The 16,276-nt window shown below is 42.2% G+C and overlaps 1 protein-coding gene across 1 annotated transcript in view; it reads right to left on the reverse strand.

The window, feature by feature from the left end:
* Nucleotides 1-16,276, reverse strand: part of F5 (coagulation factor V) — a 40,566-nt gene that overhangs the window by 15,443 nt on the left and 8,847 nt on the right. Inside the window, exons 4-15 of the mRNA XM_083611366.1 lie at nucleotides 15,306-15,518; nucleotides 14,755-14,898; nucleotides 14,428-14,649; nucleotides 13,459-13,624; nucleotides 12,661-12,838; nucleotides 11,384-11,486; nucleotides 9,750-9,961; nucleotides 7,940-8,090; nucleotides 6,982-7,194; nucleotides 4,034-6,176; nucleotides 2,465-2,624; nucleotides 38-274 (exon numbers count right to left, since the gene is read on the reverse strand). Coding sequence (XP_083467492.1) covers nucleotides 38-274; nucleotides 2,465-2,624; nucleotides 4,034-6,176; nucleotides 6,982-7,194; nucleotides 7,940-8,090; nucleotides 9,750-9,961; nucleotides 11,384-11,486; nucleotides 12,661-12,838; nucleotides 13,459-13,624; nucleotides 14,428-14,649; nucleotides 14,755-14,898; nucleotides 15,306-15,518 — 4,142 coding nt within the window. The remainder of the gene's footprint in view (nucleotides 1-37; nucleotides 275-2,464; nucleotides 2,625-4,033; nucleotides 6,177-6,981; nucleotides 7,195-7,939; nucleotides 8,091-9,749; nucleotides 9,962-11,383; nucleotides 11,487-12,660; nucleotides 12,839-13,458; nucleotides 13,625-14,427; nucleotides 14,650-14,754; nucleotides 14,899-15,305; nucleotides 15,519-16,276) is intronic.

Here is a 16,276-nt window from a genome sequence, read left to right on the forward strand (position 1 = left end):
AACAAAAACAAAAACTTTCTGTATTAGATTGCCTTACCGGGTTTACAGCAGAGTAGTAGGCCCAGGATCGACATGTTCTCTGACCTTCTGGAGGTCCTGACCGTTGGGTCACATGCCAGACGTAAGTATAGGTGCCATTTGGCAGGATTGCGTCATCCTCTTTAAACCATTTTGGAGACTGGTCATCATAGCTTCTACCCTCAGAAGACTTTTCATAATAAAGCCCATGGGCATGGAGAGAATATGGCCTGGAGGCCAGATTTTTAAAGTGAATCTATAATAATAATAATAATAATAATAATAATAATAATAATAATAATTTATTTACATCCTGCCCATATGGGCAGCTCCCAGCATCATCATCATCATCATCATCAAGCAATAAAATATCAAACATTAAAAACTTACCAAAACAGGGTTGCTTTCAGGTGTCTCCTAAAAGTCAGGTAGTTGTTTACAGTCGTACCTTGGAAGTCGAACAGAATCTGTTCCGGAAGTCCCTTCGACTTCCAAAAGGTTAGGAAATCAAAGTGTGGCTTCTGATTGGCTGCAGGAAGTTCCTGCAGCCAATCAGAAGCCACGGAAGCCGTGCTGGACGTTCGGGTTCCAAAGAACATTTGCAGACTTGAACACTCACTTCTGGGTTTGCGGCATCCAGAAGCCAAAATGTCCAAATACCAAGGCGTTCGAGATCCAAGGGACGACTGTATTTCCTTGACATCTGATGGGAGGGTGTTCCACAGGGTGGGCACCACTACCAAGCAGGCCCTCTGCCTGGTTGAACAGACAGCGATTAGCAGTTATGAAAGTGGAAAACCTCCCTTTCAAAAACTTAAAGCTTTGTGGAGTTATCCTGCATTCAGATTTTTGAGACTACATCAAGTCACATCTAGAACTCCGCTCCCATGGGAAAATTTCTTTGAAACTATAGACAGGTTGTGAATGAAAATCTGTCTTGGGATGTACTTCTTGTGCACAGCTGTCTGTCTGTACAGATCAACAAGCTGGGCATATGCAATGGTTTAATTATAAATGGTTGTAGCTACCTGTCTTCTGACTGTAACCAAGCTGTTTAGGAATAATACAAGCTGCATTGTAGAGAGTCAGACCATTGATCCATCTAGCTCAGTATTGTCTTCACTACCTGGCAGCAGCTCTTCAGAATTTCAGAAAGGAGCCATTCACAGCCCTACCTGGAATTTAGACTTGCTATGCATTTCTGCTCCCATGTACGGCACACATAAATTCGTACTACTCTATGTATTCTTAACAAGCTCAGTTCTCCAAGCGTTGATACTCATGTAGTCAAAATCCACACCAAAGAATATCAGCAGGCTTGGAGGTAAGTCTTGAGGTTTGCTGAAGTTAAAAAAAAAATGAGAAAAGAATCTAGGAGGGACCCCCCCCCCAAAAAGCCACCAATCCAATGAGGCCTGGACATGCTCAGTAGCCACTGAATGCTAAGTGTCTGTTGGAGGAAAATGGAAAACTGGACGGAGAGAATGGAACCCTGAAAGAAGACATGGCTGGCTGATTTGAATCATTTTGCTATCGGTTTTGATTTAAAAATGGCAGCATATATCTAAAATACAAATTACACTGCCGCATTTCGTTGCAGGTCAGTTTGTAGTGCATGCATTTCATTGCTGTCGGTGGAAGTTTCCTTCAATCACGTTTCACTTTCAAGAGTTGGGGGTAATGAGAAGGAAAGGAAACTCACTTCACCTTTGCTTTCTGCAGTAGAAAATCTCATAGGAGAAGTAAGACTAAGAAACCCTTATGTGTTATGCATGTAAATGGACTACAGCAGGGAGAAGGAACCTGTGGTCCTCCAGATATGGCTGGACTTCAAAAGCCATTCATCCCTGACTACTGGCCATACTGACTGGGGCTGATGGAAGTCAAACAAAATCTGGGAGGCATATCACATATCCCCCCCCCATGCTATAAGAAGTTCATGCAATATTGTTGCATTCAGAGCACATTGGCGAGTATTGTTCAGGCTGCATTCAAAAGGATTCAGATTTGTTATACAGTGGTACTTCGGGTTACATACGCTTCAGGTTACATACGTTTCAGGTTACAGACTCTGCTAACCCAGAAATAGTACCTCGAGTTAAGAACTTTGCTTCAGGATGAGAACAGAAATTGTGCAGCAGCAGCAGCAGGAGGCCTCATTAGCTAAAGTGGTGCTTCAGGTTAAGAACAGTTTCAGGTTAAGAACGGACCTCTGGAACGAATTAAGTACTTAACCCGAGGTACCACTGTATATATTTATGCTTCTATTTTCATTAGTAATGCCCATTCCTGAACTCAGCCACAAGAAGACACATGGTCTTTTAGGGAATTTATTTATTTATTTTAACACACCCTAACCAAAATGAAATCCATTTTTTTATTTTGAAGTTATTAAAAAAGGGGGGGAATGCCCTCAATTATTCAAAGACTGGGAACATGAACTTACTTGGATGACATCATCCACCTCAGCTCTAATGACAGGACCCAGGATGCCAAGGTGTTCCTCATATTCCCCTCCAGCTTCAGGGGTCCTAAAAGTATCGTCTTGATAACTTCGGAAAATCACTTTTTTGTACCCTGTCCTGGCTGAGACACTTTTCACTGTACTGAGGATATGGAAGGATTGAGATAAAAAGACTGTAAATAAACAATAACTTTTTTGAGGGTAAATTTTTAATATCAGTAAGCACTTGGAGACTGAGAAATGGTGAAGCTACTGTAGAACCAAAGCAAAAGTGCATCTATATCGCCTCTGTGACTCTGGCCCAATCTGCTCAGGACATTTAAAGCTCTATCACACCACTTTAAACAGTCATGGCTTCCCCCAAAGAATCATGGGAACTGTAGTTTGTTAAGAATGCTGAGCATTGTTAGGTGAACATATTCCTCTCACAGAGCTATAATTGTCAGATTGATTTAACAGTCAATTCCTATTCCTAGGGAACTTTGAGAATTGTAGCTCACAGGGCCCTTCTGTATAGAGAGGATGAGATTTACCCAACTCCTTCTTTGTTGCCGTTGTAGGCAGAAACTAAAAATCATGTTTCTTTGAATGAGTACTGCTGCTGTTTTTAACTTGATTGCTTTTTTTTTTAAGATAGCGTGGCTTACATGAACATTTTTCCTAAGTGACATGACGTTTTTGTTTTTAACTGCATTGTACATTTTGGAGGTGAAATGTTCTATAAACAGCAGAGAGGGATAAAAATATTAAACATTAACTGATTTAATATAACTAAGCAAACATGGTTGCATTTGCTCGTCTGCTTAGAGGCGCTCAGTCTACTTCCTGAAACAGCCCCACAGACGTATCTTGTGCTTTAAAGAAAGAAAATAAAGAGACTGGATTGTGCCCAGTGCTGCTGTTCTGCTTCTGCAACATACTTCTGCTTGTGCAATGAATCTTTCCCCTCCTCTCCCTGCAGCCCCTCATGCACCCTCAAAATCTGCTCTAGAGGGTTGAAGGACCATCCTGAACAGATTTTGAGGACATATAGGGAGCAAGAAGGGGAAGTCCCCTTGCATGAGCGGAACTCTACGCATGACAAAGTGGTACAACCCATTATCCCCTAATGAATAAATTAAAAAAGAATAGTTTCCTAGATTTGTGGGCTTAACCACCTGATTCTGATGATCAAGAAGTACCCAAAATCGATCAGTCCTGATGGAGTGTGCGTGGACTGTTGATGAGTTGTTGCTTTACGGTTATATTATTTTTTGCTCTTTTCATCATGTGTTGCTTTATATTGTAAGCCACTTTGGACAACCATTTGCCCAGAAACAAATGGCCTTATTTATTTATTTATTTATTTATTTATTTATTTATTTATTATAAATGGAAACAGCCGACTAATAAAGACTGACGTATTCTAAAAGGTATTAAGCTGCAAATCTAAACACAATTACCAAGGGGGGATTTGCATCTGAGTAGACATGTATAGGATTGCACTGCTTAGCGCGTCGCACTAAAGCCAGCAAGATGGAATTGGGTCAGAGAGAAATAATTCATCCAAACCTTTTTCTTGGTCCCGCATAATCCCAGAGAACCTCTTCGGTTGCAATGTAGTATCTCCTTATGTTTGCATTGTTCATAGTCCGGAGGTAACGCTTGGCTATGTCATCTGGGTTACGTGCTGTATAACTGTCAAGTCGGGGGTCTCTTATATACGGGTTGTGATAGTGTACTGTCTCATATTCATAAGAACCACTGAGGCTGTCGTCATAGACTGTGCTGTCTATGTCATATTCCATATATTCCCCATCGTCGCCTATAAAACCTAATTTGACCTCTGGTTTGTCCTCTTTTGGTGTCAAAGTATCATACACCTCATTTGGCAGCATGGTCTGGTTGCGTTCAATGGAGGCTTGGTTGCTGCCAAATCCTCTAGGTGACATTAGAGGTTTGGAAGTTCTCGGTGCTAAGACTCTTGGCTTCCTTTTCTTTCGCCGAGCCTTCTGGAAAGTTCCGGGTGTACTGACGGTACAATTCTCCTTTCTCTTTTCATTCAGGGCTTCCTGCTTGTTATTGTTATTCATTTCTAGTTGGCCTAAGTCAAGCTGGGAGCCAGCTTTGTATGTCTCCTGCTTTCTCTTGCTAGGGAACATGGTATTTTCTGGATACAAGGTGACATTTCTGGAGCTGTTCTGTAGTTTATTGTCAACAGGTTTGGTGAGATCTGCTTCTGTATCATAAATCACCTTCTCAGAAACAATATTCCATTCAGAAGCCGTCTTTTTGGGAGGACACTTTGGCCTTTGCTGAGGTGAATCCTTCAAATTCTCTGTGGGCTTTGGGATGGGAGTAGAAGCAAAGCTGTCTAACATACCATCAGAAGTCAAATCATCATATTGTTGATCTTCCAACAACTCTTGTTCAGAACCATTGTTTTCCACTGTCTCTGCTACAGCCAAAGGTAAATTTGTTGAAAGCATGGAAAACTCAGTATTTGCTTCCTCTTCATCCTCATAATCATAAAGATAATGTGAAAGGTGACTAGTATCTAAGCTGGAAGCAGTTTCTGCACTGGGAATGGGAAGAAATGGAGTTTCTGAAGTGGTGTTGTCTAAAGCAGAAAGATTTCTTTTTTGTTGTACATGAAACAGCAGGGCATGCATCTCTTTAAGGGCAAATAATATTGCCTCTGTTAGACCTTGCCTTTCCCTCTTTTCATGCCGTGTATCCTTTTCACCTTCGTTATCTTCTTGCTCCTTCTCTGTAGAAGGTCCATGCGAAGTAGGGTTACTTTTTTCTTGTTCAGATGACAGGTTTCTAACCACTGCAGCAATATCTGAAATCAAAGTATCGTTTGCCAAAGACGTGTAATTAGGATGGAGAGAGTCAAGTGCAGCTGTATTCGGAGCAGTCCTTGGACTTTTCAGCACGTCATCACCACGCGAAGTACGGTTACTTTTGCCTTGTTCAGAGGACCAGTTTCTAACCACTGCAGCAATATCTGAAATCAAAGTATCGTTTGCCAAAGATGTGTAATTAGGATGGAGAGAGTCAAGTGCAGCTGTATTTGGAGCAGTCCTTGGACTTTTCAGCACGTCATCACCACGCGAAGTACGGTTACTTTTGCCTTGTTCAGAGGACCAGTTTCTAACCACTGCAGCAATATCTGAAATCAAAGTATCGTTTGCCATAGATGTGTAATTAGGATGGAGGGAGTCAAGTGCAGCTGTATTCAAAGCACTGCTTGGACTTTCCAACACTTTATCACCATGTGAAGTATCACTGTTATTTGTGAACACCAGATGTGAGTTCACAGTTACATTACCATCAGTCTTATTGCGGGTGCTGTCAATTTCTTCTTGTATGGCAAGAGCAGTGATATTCAGCTTTTCTTCTTCTTCAGCAATCGATCCATTACGACGTGATCGAAGTCCAAGCATCGAAGCATACATATCTTGTTCTAAGTCATCTTCAGTTTGATCATCATAGTTATCAAGGACATTTTCATTTATCGTGCTTCTGTCCGCTTTCTCCTCCTTTAGTGCTGCTGCGTCACTTTTCTCAGATGAAAATGTGACCAGTGCATAATCTGAAGCGTCATCATAACTTTCTGTGTAATCAACATCATCACAAGTGGCATCTCTAAACCGAAGTCTCATTCCATTGCTCATCTCATGGGAACCCCATGATGATAAAAGCCAGGTTCCTGCAAATTCAGAATAATGTGCATTATTCATACTACGTGTACAGTTACAGTTTGCCTTTCTCAGACACCTGAATGTAAATTCTGTGGCTCACAAATGGTGGTAAAGGATTCACACCAAACTTTAATCTCATTACAATATTGCAGAACCAGAGAACTCTATTACAAATAATTTTATTTTATTTTTTGCAATATGTTGTCTCCCACCAAGACAGGGATGAGGAACCTGTGGACCTCCAAATTTTGTTGAACTACAAGTCCTGAGCTACAGAGAGGCCCATCTAATAAAGTATCAAGGCTTTGTGTTACAACAGCTAAGCGAGTTCAGCAGCAAAGTGAGAAACCCAGGGCACACCACGCTGCCCCTCGTCTCCTTGACCCAAACAAAATGTAAGTTTCTAATAAAGTAACTCAGTAAACTACAAAACAGTTAGGTAGGTAGAAAGCCAGCAGGGGTGGAAGTGTCCTTGGTCCAATGAGCTCCTGGCTCTCTGGGAACAATTTTGTTCCTTTGAGGCCAAGGTGGCTGACCTGGAAAATCTGAGAGAGGCAGAAAGGTGGGTGGATGAGGCCTTTGGGGGATTTTGTGGTTTTGTTTCACTCCCAATAGCTTCACTAATGTCAGGGAGAATGCCACTCTTGGGGAAAGGAGACTATCACTCTAAAGAAAAGGGAAACAATCTGAATAATACGAATTCCTGGAAACAGCAGGCGGGGAGAGTGCTGCTGTGCTCAGCTTCTGTTTACGAGTCTCCCATGGGCATCTGATTGGCCACTATAAGAACAGGATTTACAGGTTGCTACTAACCGACGTTGTCCATGGTCACTGTAGCCGATTCACCACTCATTGGGAAAAGATGTAAGATATCTTGATGTTTTCCTCTGTTCAGGAAAGTATGGCCAGAAAGATGCACCGGCACTATCTCATCCTGTGTGCCAACACTGGTGAGGTGCCATTTAATAATATTAGCCTGACAAAATCCAAGGATATCTGTTCTATCAGATGCATAGCCATTGATAGCTAAAATAAAAACGACAACAACAATATAACAAAGAATATATAACTTTACCAGGAGTATATCAAATTTCCAGATCAGATGGACATTATAACAGGAATGAAACAGACACCTGTAGGAACTGTTCTACATGTTACACATGATGACATAGCAGAAATTTGGGCTCTACCACTTTTGACTGCATGGGAAGATCTTATCATTTAATTGTATTTTGTTTAATGTTCTCAGGCATAAAAAAGCTCCCTGCATCTAATAACTAACTCATCAAGGGGAAGATTACATTAACTTGGGCTAAGTTACTTCATGCAGGGAGCTTTTTTTTTACACAGGGCGAGCATTCAAAAATATGATGGCTCATTTGTAGTGTAAACATTTATAATTAACATAGTTTTTAAAAATAGAACTGCATGTGACAGAGGCTGCAGATTGTGGCAGAAAGTCCCGGGCTGGCCCTGCCCCAGATATTTGATCAAAGCAATCCGATGACAAGCTCAAAACAATATGATCCCTCTTCTCAAGTGGTACAATGTTGAATTTTGCCGCCTTAGTCTATCACTTTATTTCTATGTAACTTGTAGCATTGAATTGGTGTAGTGTAGTGAATGCCATCAAGCAGTCAAGCATTATGGAAACAGCATGCTATTCTTCCATTAAAAACAAAACAAAAAAACACCCACATAATTTTATTTCACACTACTGAAGTGGAGCTCTCACATGCTTAGTGAAATGCTGGGTGAGGTTTCTACTCACTGTGCATGACATTGGACTTGTAAAATCTGGGGTCATCTCTCTTAACAGTGGAGGGATTGCTGCAGAATCTCTTGATATTGTCCTCCAAATACCAGCTCTTGTTTTCATCAAAGACGGCAAAGAGTGATTGCTGCTCGTCGTCAGCCTTATTCTGGAAAGCATTAAGACATGCCATCATTTCTGATCGCATACCAGAGCCCTCTGCACTCCATTCTGACTTATAAAACATTGAATCTCAAACCTGGACAGGCTGTCTAGGAATTCTAGACAATTATGGTGATTCCTTTCCTACCTGGATGATCGGTCCAGTGGCATGGTCTCCTGTACTATTTAATATCTACATTAAGTTGCTTAGTCAAGTCATTCAGAGAGGCAAATGTTATCAGTGTATATTCATAATATAAGAGATGAATCAATCAGTCAATTTTTATTTCTCTCAGTTTCTCACCTTTCCGATCTTTAGTTTGGTTTGTCCCATTTCTGCATATATTTGCATGAAAATTCATAGGCATTTTGTGCATATTTCTCCTAATATGCACATTTGTATGCAATTTAGCCTAGCATAAGTATTTTTCCAAGTGTAACAGAATGCATTTTAGCATTGTTTTCACTAATATATACATTTTTGTACCCCCTTTTTTGGCTGGAGAGCTGCATGGCATAATTTGAAGAAGTGCAAATTTTCAAGAAGAGCTGTGTTTCATTTCATATATTGATTCAGGAAGGGCAAACTTGATAGTTTCCCATTAAAATGCAAACCTAATCAATTTCTCCCCTTCGCTAGAAGACACTCAGCCCTACTTTGACTATTGCTCAGATTCAATGAAACCAGTATTTGGGTTCAGTAATGGAGTGGTAGAGCACAAATAAACTAAAACTCATTCCAGATAAATTGTTCATCCGACCAGGGAGGTAGGGTTCAACCTGGTCTGAATAGGGTCAAATTCCTCTTGAAGATCTAGGTTCATTGTTTGAGAGTTCTGCTGGATTCAGTGGTTTCTATGGCATAAAGTGCCTTTCATTAGCTCAGGTTACGGCACCTTTCTAGGCAGCCTGGCCACTGTTATCCATGCCCTTATAACCTTTGAAACCTCTGCTAGTAAGAAGGCCACTGGGCTACGTTTTGTGCCAAATGGATCTGGTTATGCAGGATGCATCTTGCTAGTATTTAAAGAACCACACTGGCTACCAACCAATCTTTTTCCAGGCACAATCCAAGGGTTGCTGCTTATCTATAAAAAAAGTATTACACTGACTCTGCCCAAGCACTACAGTCATCATCTGAGACCTTCCGCTGGATTCCTCCACCATATGAAATAAGGCTGGTGGCAATGAAGGAGTCTTCTGATCTATGGCAATCCATATATCTAATACCCGGGTCCATAGGAGGTAATGTGGCACCAAAACATTCGTTCCAATGCCAGGCAAAAATGTTTTCGTCCAGGCATTTTGCATGAGACTTCTTTGAAATGCAAATAGTAGTTTGGAGAGGGGATTTTGTCCTGTGGCTGCTCATGCTTCTTCATGGGTGCTGTTTACATGACAAAAATATGCATTCACAACTTGTCTGGCCCCAAGAGCCAAAGAGCAGCCCTGCTGGATAAAACCATCTGGTTCAAAATCCTGTTTCCCACTCACACCCTTGCCTAGAAAGTCAGGGACAAGCAGAAAACCTCTCAGAACCAGGCTTTCCAGGAACAGAACAAGCAAAGTGTGGATGAGCCCTTGGAGGCATACTGCCTCAGAACCTTGAGACAGCAGCGTTATGGCCGCCATCTTTTCTCTCTCAGTTTGCAATACTTGACAGTACCTGTGTTCCCTTCACGTCGAGTGCCTTGCGTTTGCAAACCAGAAGTGGTCCAATAAGTCCTGAGGCGATATCCCTTGTTATATCAACAGCACTATGATAAAATCTGGTGAGACACTGAGGATCTTCGCTTGTGGGTTCATCTGTGTCGAGTACAGTCCAACGATATGTGTAAATTTCCCCTGGTTGGACTAGTTTACCCTCAGTGCTGTTCTCTGGGTGGAATAAGGACATAAATGGAGTAAGGTGATAAGAGCAGAAGCAAATGGCAGTTACCCTGTACAGTGTGTAAACACTGCCTGCAGACCCATTTCAGACACTCGGGTTCTGTGCTCTTTCCTGCTACACCTGAAACACATCTCTTTTTCTGGAGTAAGGTGTGAATTCACATATTGTATGACTTTTATTCTGACATGCAGAAGGAGAAAGAAGCAGAGTGGAAACCATCAGGATCTCTCTCCTATGCCTCTCCCATTGGACTATTGTGCTTACACCACTTCCTTAATCAGGGAATCCCCACCCATAAGAAGAGCCTACTGGATCTGGCTAATGGCCCATCTCATCTAGCGTCCTGTTCTCACAGTGGCCAACCAGACACCCATGGGAAGCCTTCAAGCAGGATCTCTTGAGCACAACGACCCTTAACACCTACAAGCTCTCTTCTTATAACTGAAAAGAGCTATCCAGGGTATCTCAGAAGTCCAGTTGAAGCAAAATTAATTCTGTTGCAATAATTCTGCAGCCATTTATCATGGAAATAGGAGGCATCTCAATACGTTTTTTTCTGCTTCTGTATATGGAACGGGGAGGGCAGGGAGGCTGGTCTTGCGCTTTGCCTCCAGCAGAAAAAGATAGAATACACAGTTCTGTCCTCTAGCAGAGGAGAATAGCAGAGGGGTGTGGGGCCAGGGAAGAATGGCCAGGAGGTTGCTGCCACTGCCCCATCCCAGCATCTGTCATATGAGGTGGCCACTTCACTTCCCTCTGTGTAATGATGGGGCCAGCTCTGTCCTTAATTAGCCAGCTAGTTTCTTCAGCTTTCCATTCCTATTTGAAGTACCCCTGGATGTGGGTGGCGTTGTGGGTTAAACCACAGAGCCTAGGGCTTGCCGATCAGAAGGTCGGCGGTTCGATTCCCCACGACGGGGTGAGTTCCTGTTGTTCGGTCCCTGCTCCTGCCAACCTAGCAGTTCAAAAGCATGTCAAAGTGCAAGTAGATAAATAGGTACCGCTCCGGCGGGAAGGTAAACTGCGTTTCCGTGCGCTGCTCTGGTTCACCAGAAGCGGCTTAGTCATGCTGGCCACATGACCCGCAAGCTGTACGCCGGCTCCCTCGGCCAGTAAAGTGAGATGAGCGCCGCAACCCCAGAGTCGTCCGCAACTGGACCTAATGGTCAGGGGTCCCTTTACCTTTACCTTGGATGCTACTGACTTTACAGTTAACTTTGAAGCCCTTTAAAAAGGAATGACCTTAAAAAAAAATTAAACTTTTTGAAAATGACAACAGGAACACCTCTATCGACTGAACTGCTAGGGAAGCTATTTCATTCGTGTGTGTGTGTGTGTGTGTGTGTGTGTGTGTTGGCCACCATAAGAAAAATAGGAGGAAATCTAGGCAGAAGTAATGAATAACCAACCTTTGGCACCAGAGGGATAAACAACTCCTTCAGCATCCTTTGAAAGGGTAACTCCATGCACATAAATACTGTAGGGTCGGCTGGCCATGTTTTTGAATACAATCTGTTTAAAATGTAGATGGAGAATATGTGCTCAGTATGGCAATAATGCTTTATACAAGACGTTTGCAATAATAGTAGTAGAAGTTGAAGCAATAATAATAATAGGTTTTTTTTAAAAAAAATAAAAAGGTACTCTTCTACTAACTGTACCCAGAGGGATGTACAGGATAACCATAAAACCAATTGGAGGAATGCAACTAATAAATAATTTCTAGAAGCAACTGTATGTGCAGGATAAAGTATTTGGCTAATAAGACTCACGGAGGAACATGTTTTATGCATAGGGTTGTCATCAACACAGCATTGCATAGGAGAGACAGTGGGTTGGGTCCAGCCTAAATTAGTGGCACTTAAGCTTCACCGAAATCATTGTGAAAAGTTGGTCATGACTAAGTTAAGACCCATAGATTTCAACAGGACCCGAGTACAATTAGCTTCGGTTGGACCCAACTCAATATAAATACAGATAAATGTTAAATTTTGGATAGTCAAAATGCATATAGCGTAAGTCCTATGCATGAATTAAATAAAATGAAATTTTAGATTCTGTCCTTATACCTGTTGCTCAGTAATAATAATAATAATAATAATAATAATAATAATAATAATTTATTATTTATACCCCGTCCATCTGGCTGGGTTTCCCAGCCACTCTGGGCGGCTTCCAACTGAATATTAAAAACAGTACAGCATCAAACATTAAAAACTTCCCTAAAGAGGGCTGCCTTCAGTTGTCTTTTAAAAGTAAAATAGTTGTTTATTGCTTTGACATCTGCTGGGAGGGAGTTCCACAGGGCAGGCGCCACTACCAAGAAGGCCCTCTGCCTGATTCCCTGTAACCTTACTTCTCGCAATGAGGGAACCGCCAGAAGGCCCTCGATGCTGGATCTCAGTGTCCGGGCTGAATGATGGGGGTGGAGACGCTCCTTCAGGTATACAGGGCCGAGGCCGTTTAGGGCTTTAAAGGTCAGCACCAACACTTTGAATTGTGCTCGGAAACGTACTGGGAGCCAATGCAGATCTCTCAGAACCGGTGTTATGTGGTCCCGGCGGCCACTCCCAGTCACCAGTCTAGCTGCCGCATTCTGGATTAATTGCAGTTTCCGGGTCACCTTCAAAGGTAGCCCCTACGTAGAGTGCGTTGCAGTAGTCCAAGCGGGAGATAACTTACTTACCTTTATGTTATCTCTGACCTCAGCGCTGATAAGAGGCCCCAGAATTCCATGTTGTTTGGCCCTTGTATTGTCTACGCGTTTGGTGAAGCTGGCATCTTTATATCGTCTGAATATGGCCTTTTTATACTTCTTGCCAATGTGATTGGAAAATGCTTCCAGATACTGAGTTTTATATTTCCTTTAAAATTGGGAAAAGAAAGAAGATCTATAAATGGGGAGATAGGCATCTATTTCTTTTGAGAGTACATCTATGTGGGTGGAAATGTTTATTTAGAAAAATCTACATTAACACAAATGATTATATGCATTGTAGCAACCCACCTAAACCCCAGTCAAAAGGCAGGAATAAGTAGAGTAATGAAAGGGTTCTTCTGCACATGTTACCAAACTGCTATTTTCACATTATATTTGAGCTTTCAAATAGCATAAAAACCACCTCTGGATATATGGTAGCACCATTTCGGTATTACTTCCAGAAATAAATCTTTTTGCAAATAACACCAACATGAGTGCTGAACTTGCTGTATATTCTGCTATATTTCTGGAAATGGCTTTTATATCCCGTGAAAGCTCAGGCACAATGCAGCAATTAACAGTCAGTGAAACATAAGGAGGACAGAATAAACTGCTCATGTTCCTTAATTTCAGGGGATCAATTCAGAGTATTCTTTGAGAGAAGCCAGGATTGTTTAAAGTGGTGTGAGACTATTTTAAATGTTTAGTGTGGATGGAGACTAAGAATTGAGAACCTTATCCAGTCTATACACACCCCTCAACCAACATATTCTATCATGTTACCTATCAACACTGTCAGGAATTTCCGGAGCATAATCCCAGATTACTTCTTCAGCAGCGATGTAAAAGTCCCAGTCCTTAATCATCCGTAATTCTTTATAGGATAATTGTCTCGTTAAAGTGTCTGGATTTCCACAGTCTTCTATGTTGAGGTAACCATGCATTCCAGCTGGAAAGACAGATCATTACTGTTAGTTGTAAATGAATGTGCATGCCCAAGGGATTTTCTTGTTTCCCTTCAGCCAAACCAGGTGGAAGTTAAAGATTTTATTATATATGTATTTTACTAGAGACCTCTGAAAGATGTACATTTGTCTCCTGCCGCGATCAAAATCTCCACCACTTTAGCCAGCAAAAAGAATCTATGAGCCATTCATTACTCTCTTAAGGTATAAATAACAAAGCCATGTTAATGCATCTTGAAACACACAGCAGTATGTGGAATCCATTTGTGCCCTTGCATCCATGGATATATGATACAGTGGTTACCCTGCACTAACAGAAGGCAGCCTAACTAACAACACATCCAAGGGTTTAAAGTGAATCACGACTATCTGGACAAATGGTGGTGGCCACTGAAAATCACTGCATGTACAGGGTGAGTCTTTTAAAAGAGGCCCCATGGAACATGTGTACTCTGTATCCACAGGGCCCCTTTTAAAGGACACACCCTGTATTTCAGTAGTGGGCCAATTGTGGACAAAGGACACTTCATGCTTTGAGCACACTGCCACTACCCCTCGCTCACAAAATACAATTGTAGTTGCAGGTGTCTTGTTATTCTGTAGTCAACGTATGCAAACCACAGTTCTAATTTATGCCAGATTGTTTTCCTAGCCCCCCCCCCCCGCCCCATCACCACAAGTGCTACCATAGTTAAGATGATTTTGCATGTTTTGTACAACTGCTATATGAGAGAAGGTAATGAAGGCTGCAGTTGCACCAATGGCTGCTGAAGAAAGATCTCCTTGCCTTGCAGATGCTTTTCAACAAGGGACGATATAAGCCACTTTCCTGTCTTGCTCACAGACATATTTGCTGTTGCTGATGCTCCTGCGACAAGGTTGATCGTTGACATTTTATAGTGGTTTTGCTCCAAGGTTTGCCCATTGAAATGGACCGAGAAGATCTCAGGTGCAGAACTCATCCCTATCAAATGCCAACTAATGCGATGGTAAGCACAGGCTTGTACATCTGAAATGCAAAAGAACAGCAGTTGGAAACTTTTGTATCAAAATCACTGTACCATAATGGCAGTCAGTCAAGCAAATCCATCTAGGTTAACAGGATATACAGTACCTGGCAGTGTTCCATTAGCGTAGCCATTAATGGTGTACATGAGGGAAGATCCTTTTTGCCAGCTTTTGCTTTCATCAAACACAGCAAACGTCAGCACATATTCCCTGTCAAAAAATTTCTGTGTTCCATTTTCATGCAGGCTTCCTAGAAGAAGAAGAGGCTGTCACAGACATCGGGGGTGGGGTGGGGTGAGGCAAAGTGTTTTATCAAATAAGACATAGATAATGAAGGACCCCTAGGAAGCTGCCCATCAAGTTCATTACTGTTGACACTGATTGACAGCAGCTCTCTAGGGTTTCTCTCCCACTATAGGCACCAACTCTATGGGGCTGAGGACACCTCAGCCAGACCAAAGTATGAGGGGACAGGGCTGAGTCTTGAAGAGTTGGGCCTGCTAGAAGAGAAATTATTCCTGTCAAAAGGGCCTAGTTTGTCAAAGGCCAAGGAGCTGAGGCAGATGATAAACAGGAATGCATGTGTGGGAAGAAGGGACATTACAGATAATCCCCAACAAACACTTGCTGGTTTCTTCAACCTAAATGTTTTATTACCGTTTTTACATATCAGCAAGGCACCGATAAGGCCAGAATTGAAGTCTTGCACCATGTTTTCATGTGAGTAGTAGGCATAGGTGAGGCAAGGAGGATCAGCCTCCCGTGGTCCAGTTCCTGCAGTGGCCTTCCACACGTATTTATAACTTTTTCCAGGAGGCACCGCATCATCCAGTTTTTCAATAGGCAATGTCTTGTCGGAATATGAGGAACCTTCAGTGGCAGGGAAGCAAGAATTCACCATGTATTATGAAGTGCCCTTATGAAGCAATGAATAAATAAATGCACATGCACCCACCTATCCATATACATGCTGAGTAATGTCCTCTTTATACCAGGCATGGAGAACCTGTGTCTTTTCAGATGCTGTTAAACTATAATTTCCATCACTCCCTGCCCATGGACCATGCGAGCTGGGAGTAATGGGAGTTGCAGTCCAATAAAATCTGGAGGGTCACAGGTTCCTCCAATTTATCCACCTTTCTTATACAGCCCTGCCTGGGGACTGTACATGCACATATGGAACAGGAGAACAGGTACTTATTCCCAGATAGCCCTACATAGGCCTGTGCACACACGGTGGGGGTGGGGGAGGTGCAGCTGGGTACACTTGCCCTGGGCCTTGGAGGGCTAAGCCAGCTGGAAGGGAGGGGTGCCAGAGGCCTGCTGGACTTGACTGTCATACCAAGAACACCCCGTGCTTCCCAGTCATTTGGGGACAAGCTCTGCAGGGGCCTGGCACTATTTGCTATTGCTGTGCAAACTGAAACTTGCCAGCTTGTTTCAGTTTACCATTCTCCTCTACCATTGTATATCAAAGGCTCTTTTGCAGAAATTACTTGGAAGAACATATTTCCATTTACTTATGCAAATGGCATATGGATATTCCTTCTCAGCTCATTCTAGAAGAATTAGTTCTATTTAATATGCCGCTATTTAAATATCAAAGGCATGACAATATATTTCTGGGG

The sequence above is a fragment of the Podarcis filfolensis genome (genome assembly GCF_964270895.1).
Source record: "Podarcis filfolensis genome assembly, chromosome: 4".
Taxonomy (NCBI): domain Eukaryota; kingdom Metazoa; phylum Chordata; class Lepidosauria; order Squamata; family Lacertidae; genus Podarcis; species Podarcis filfolensis.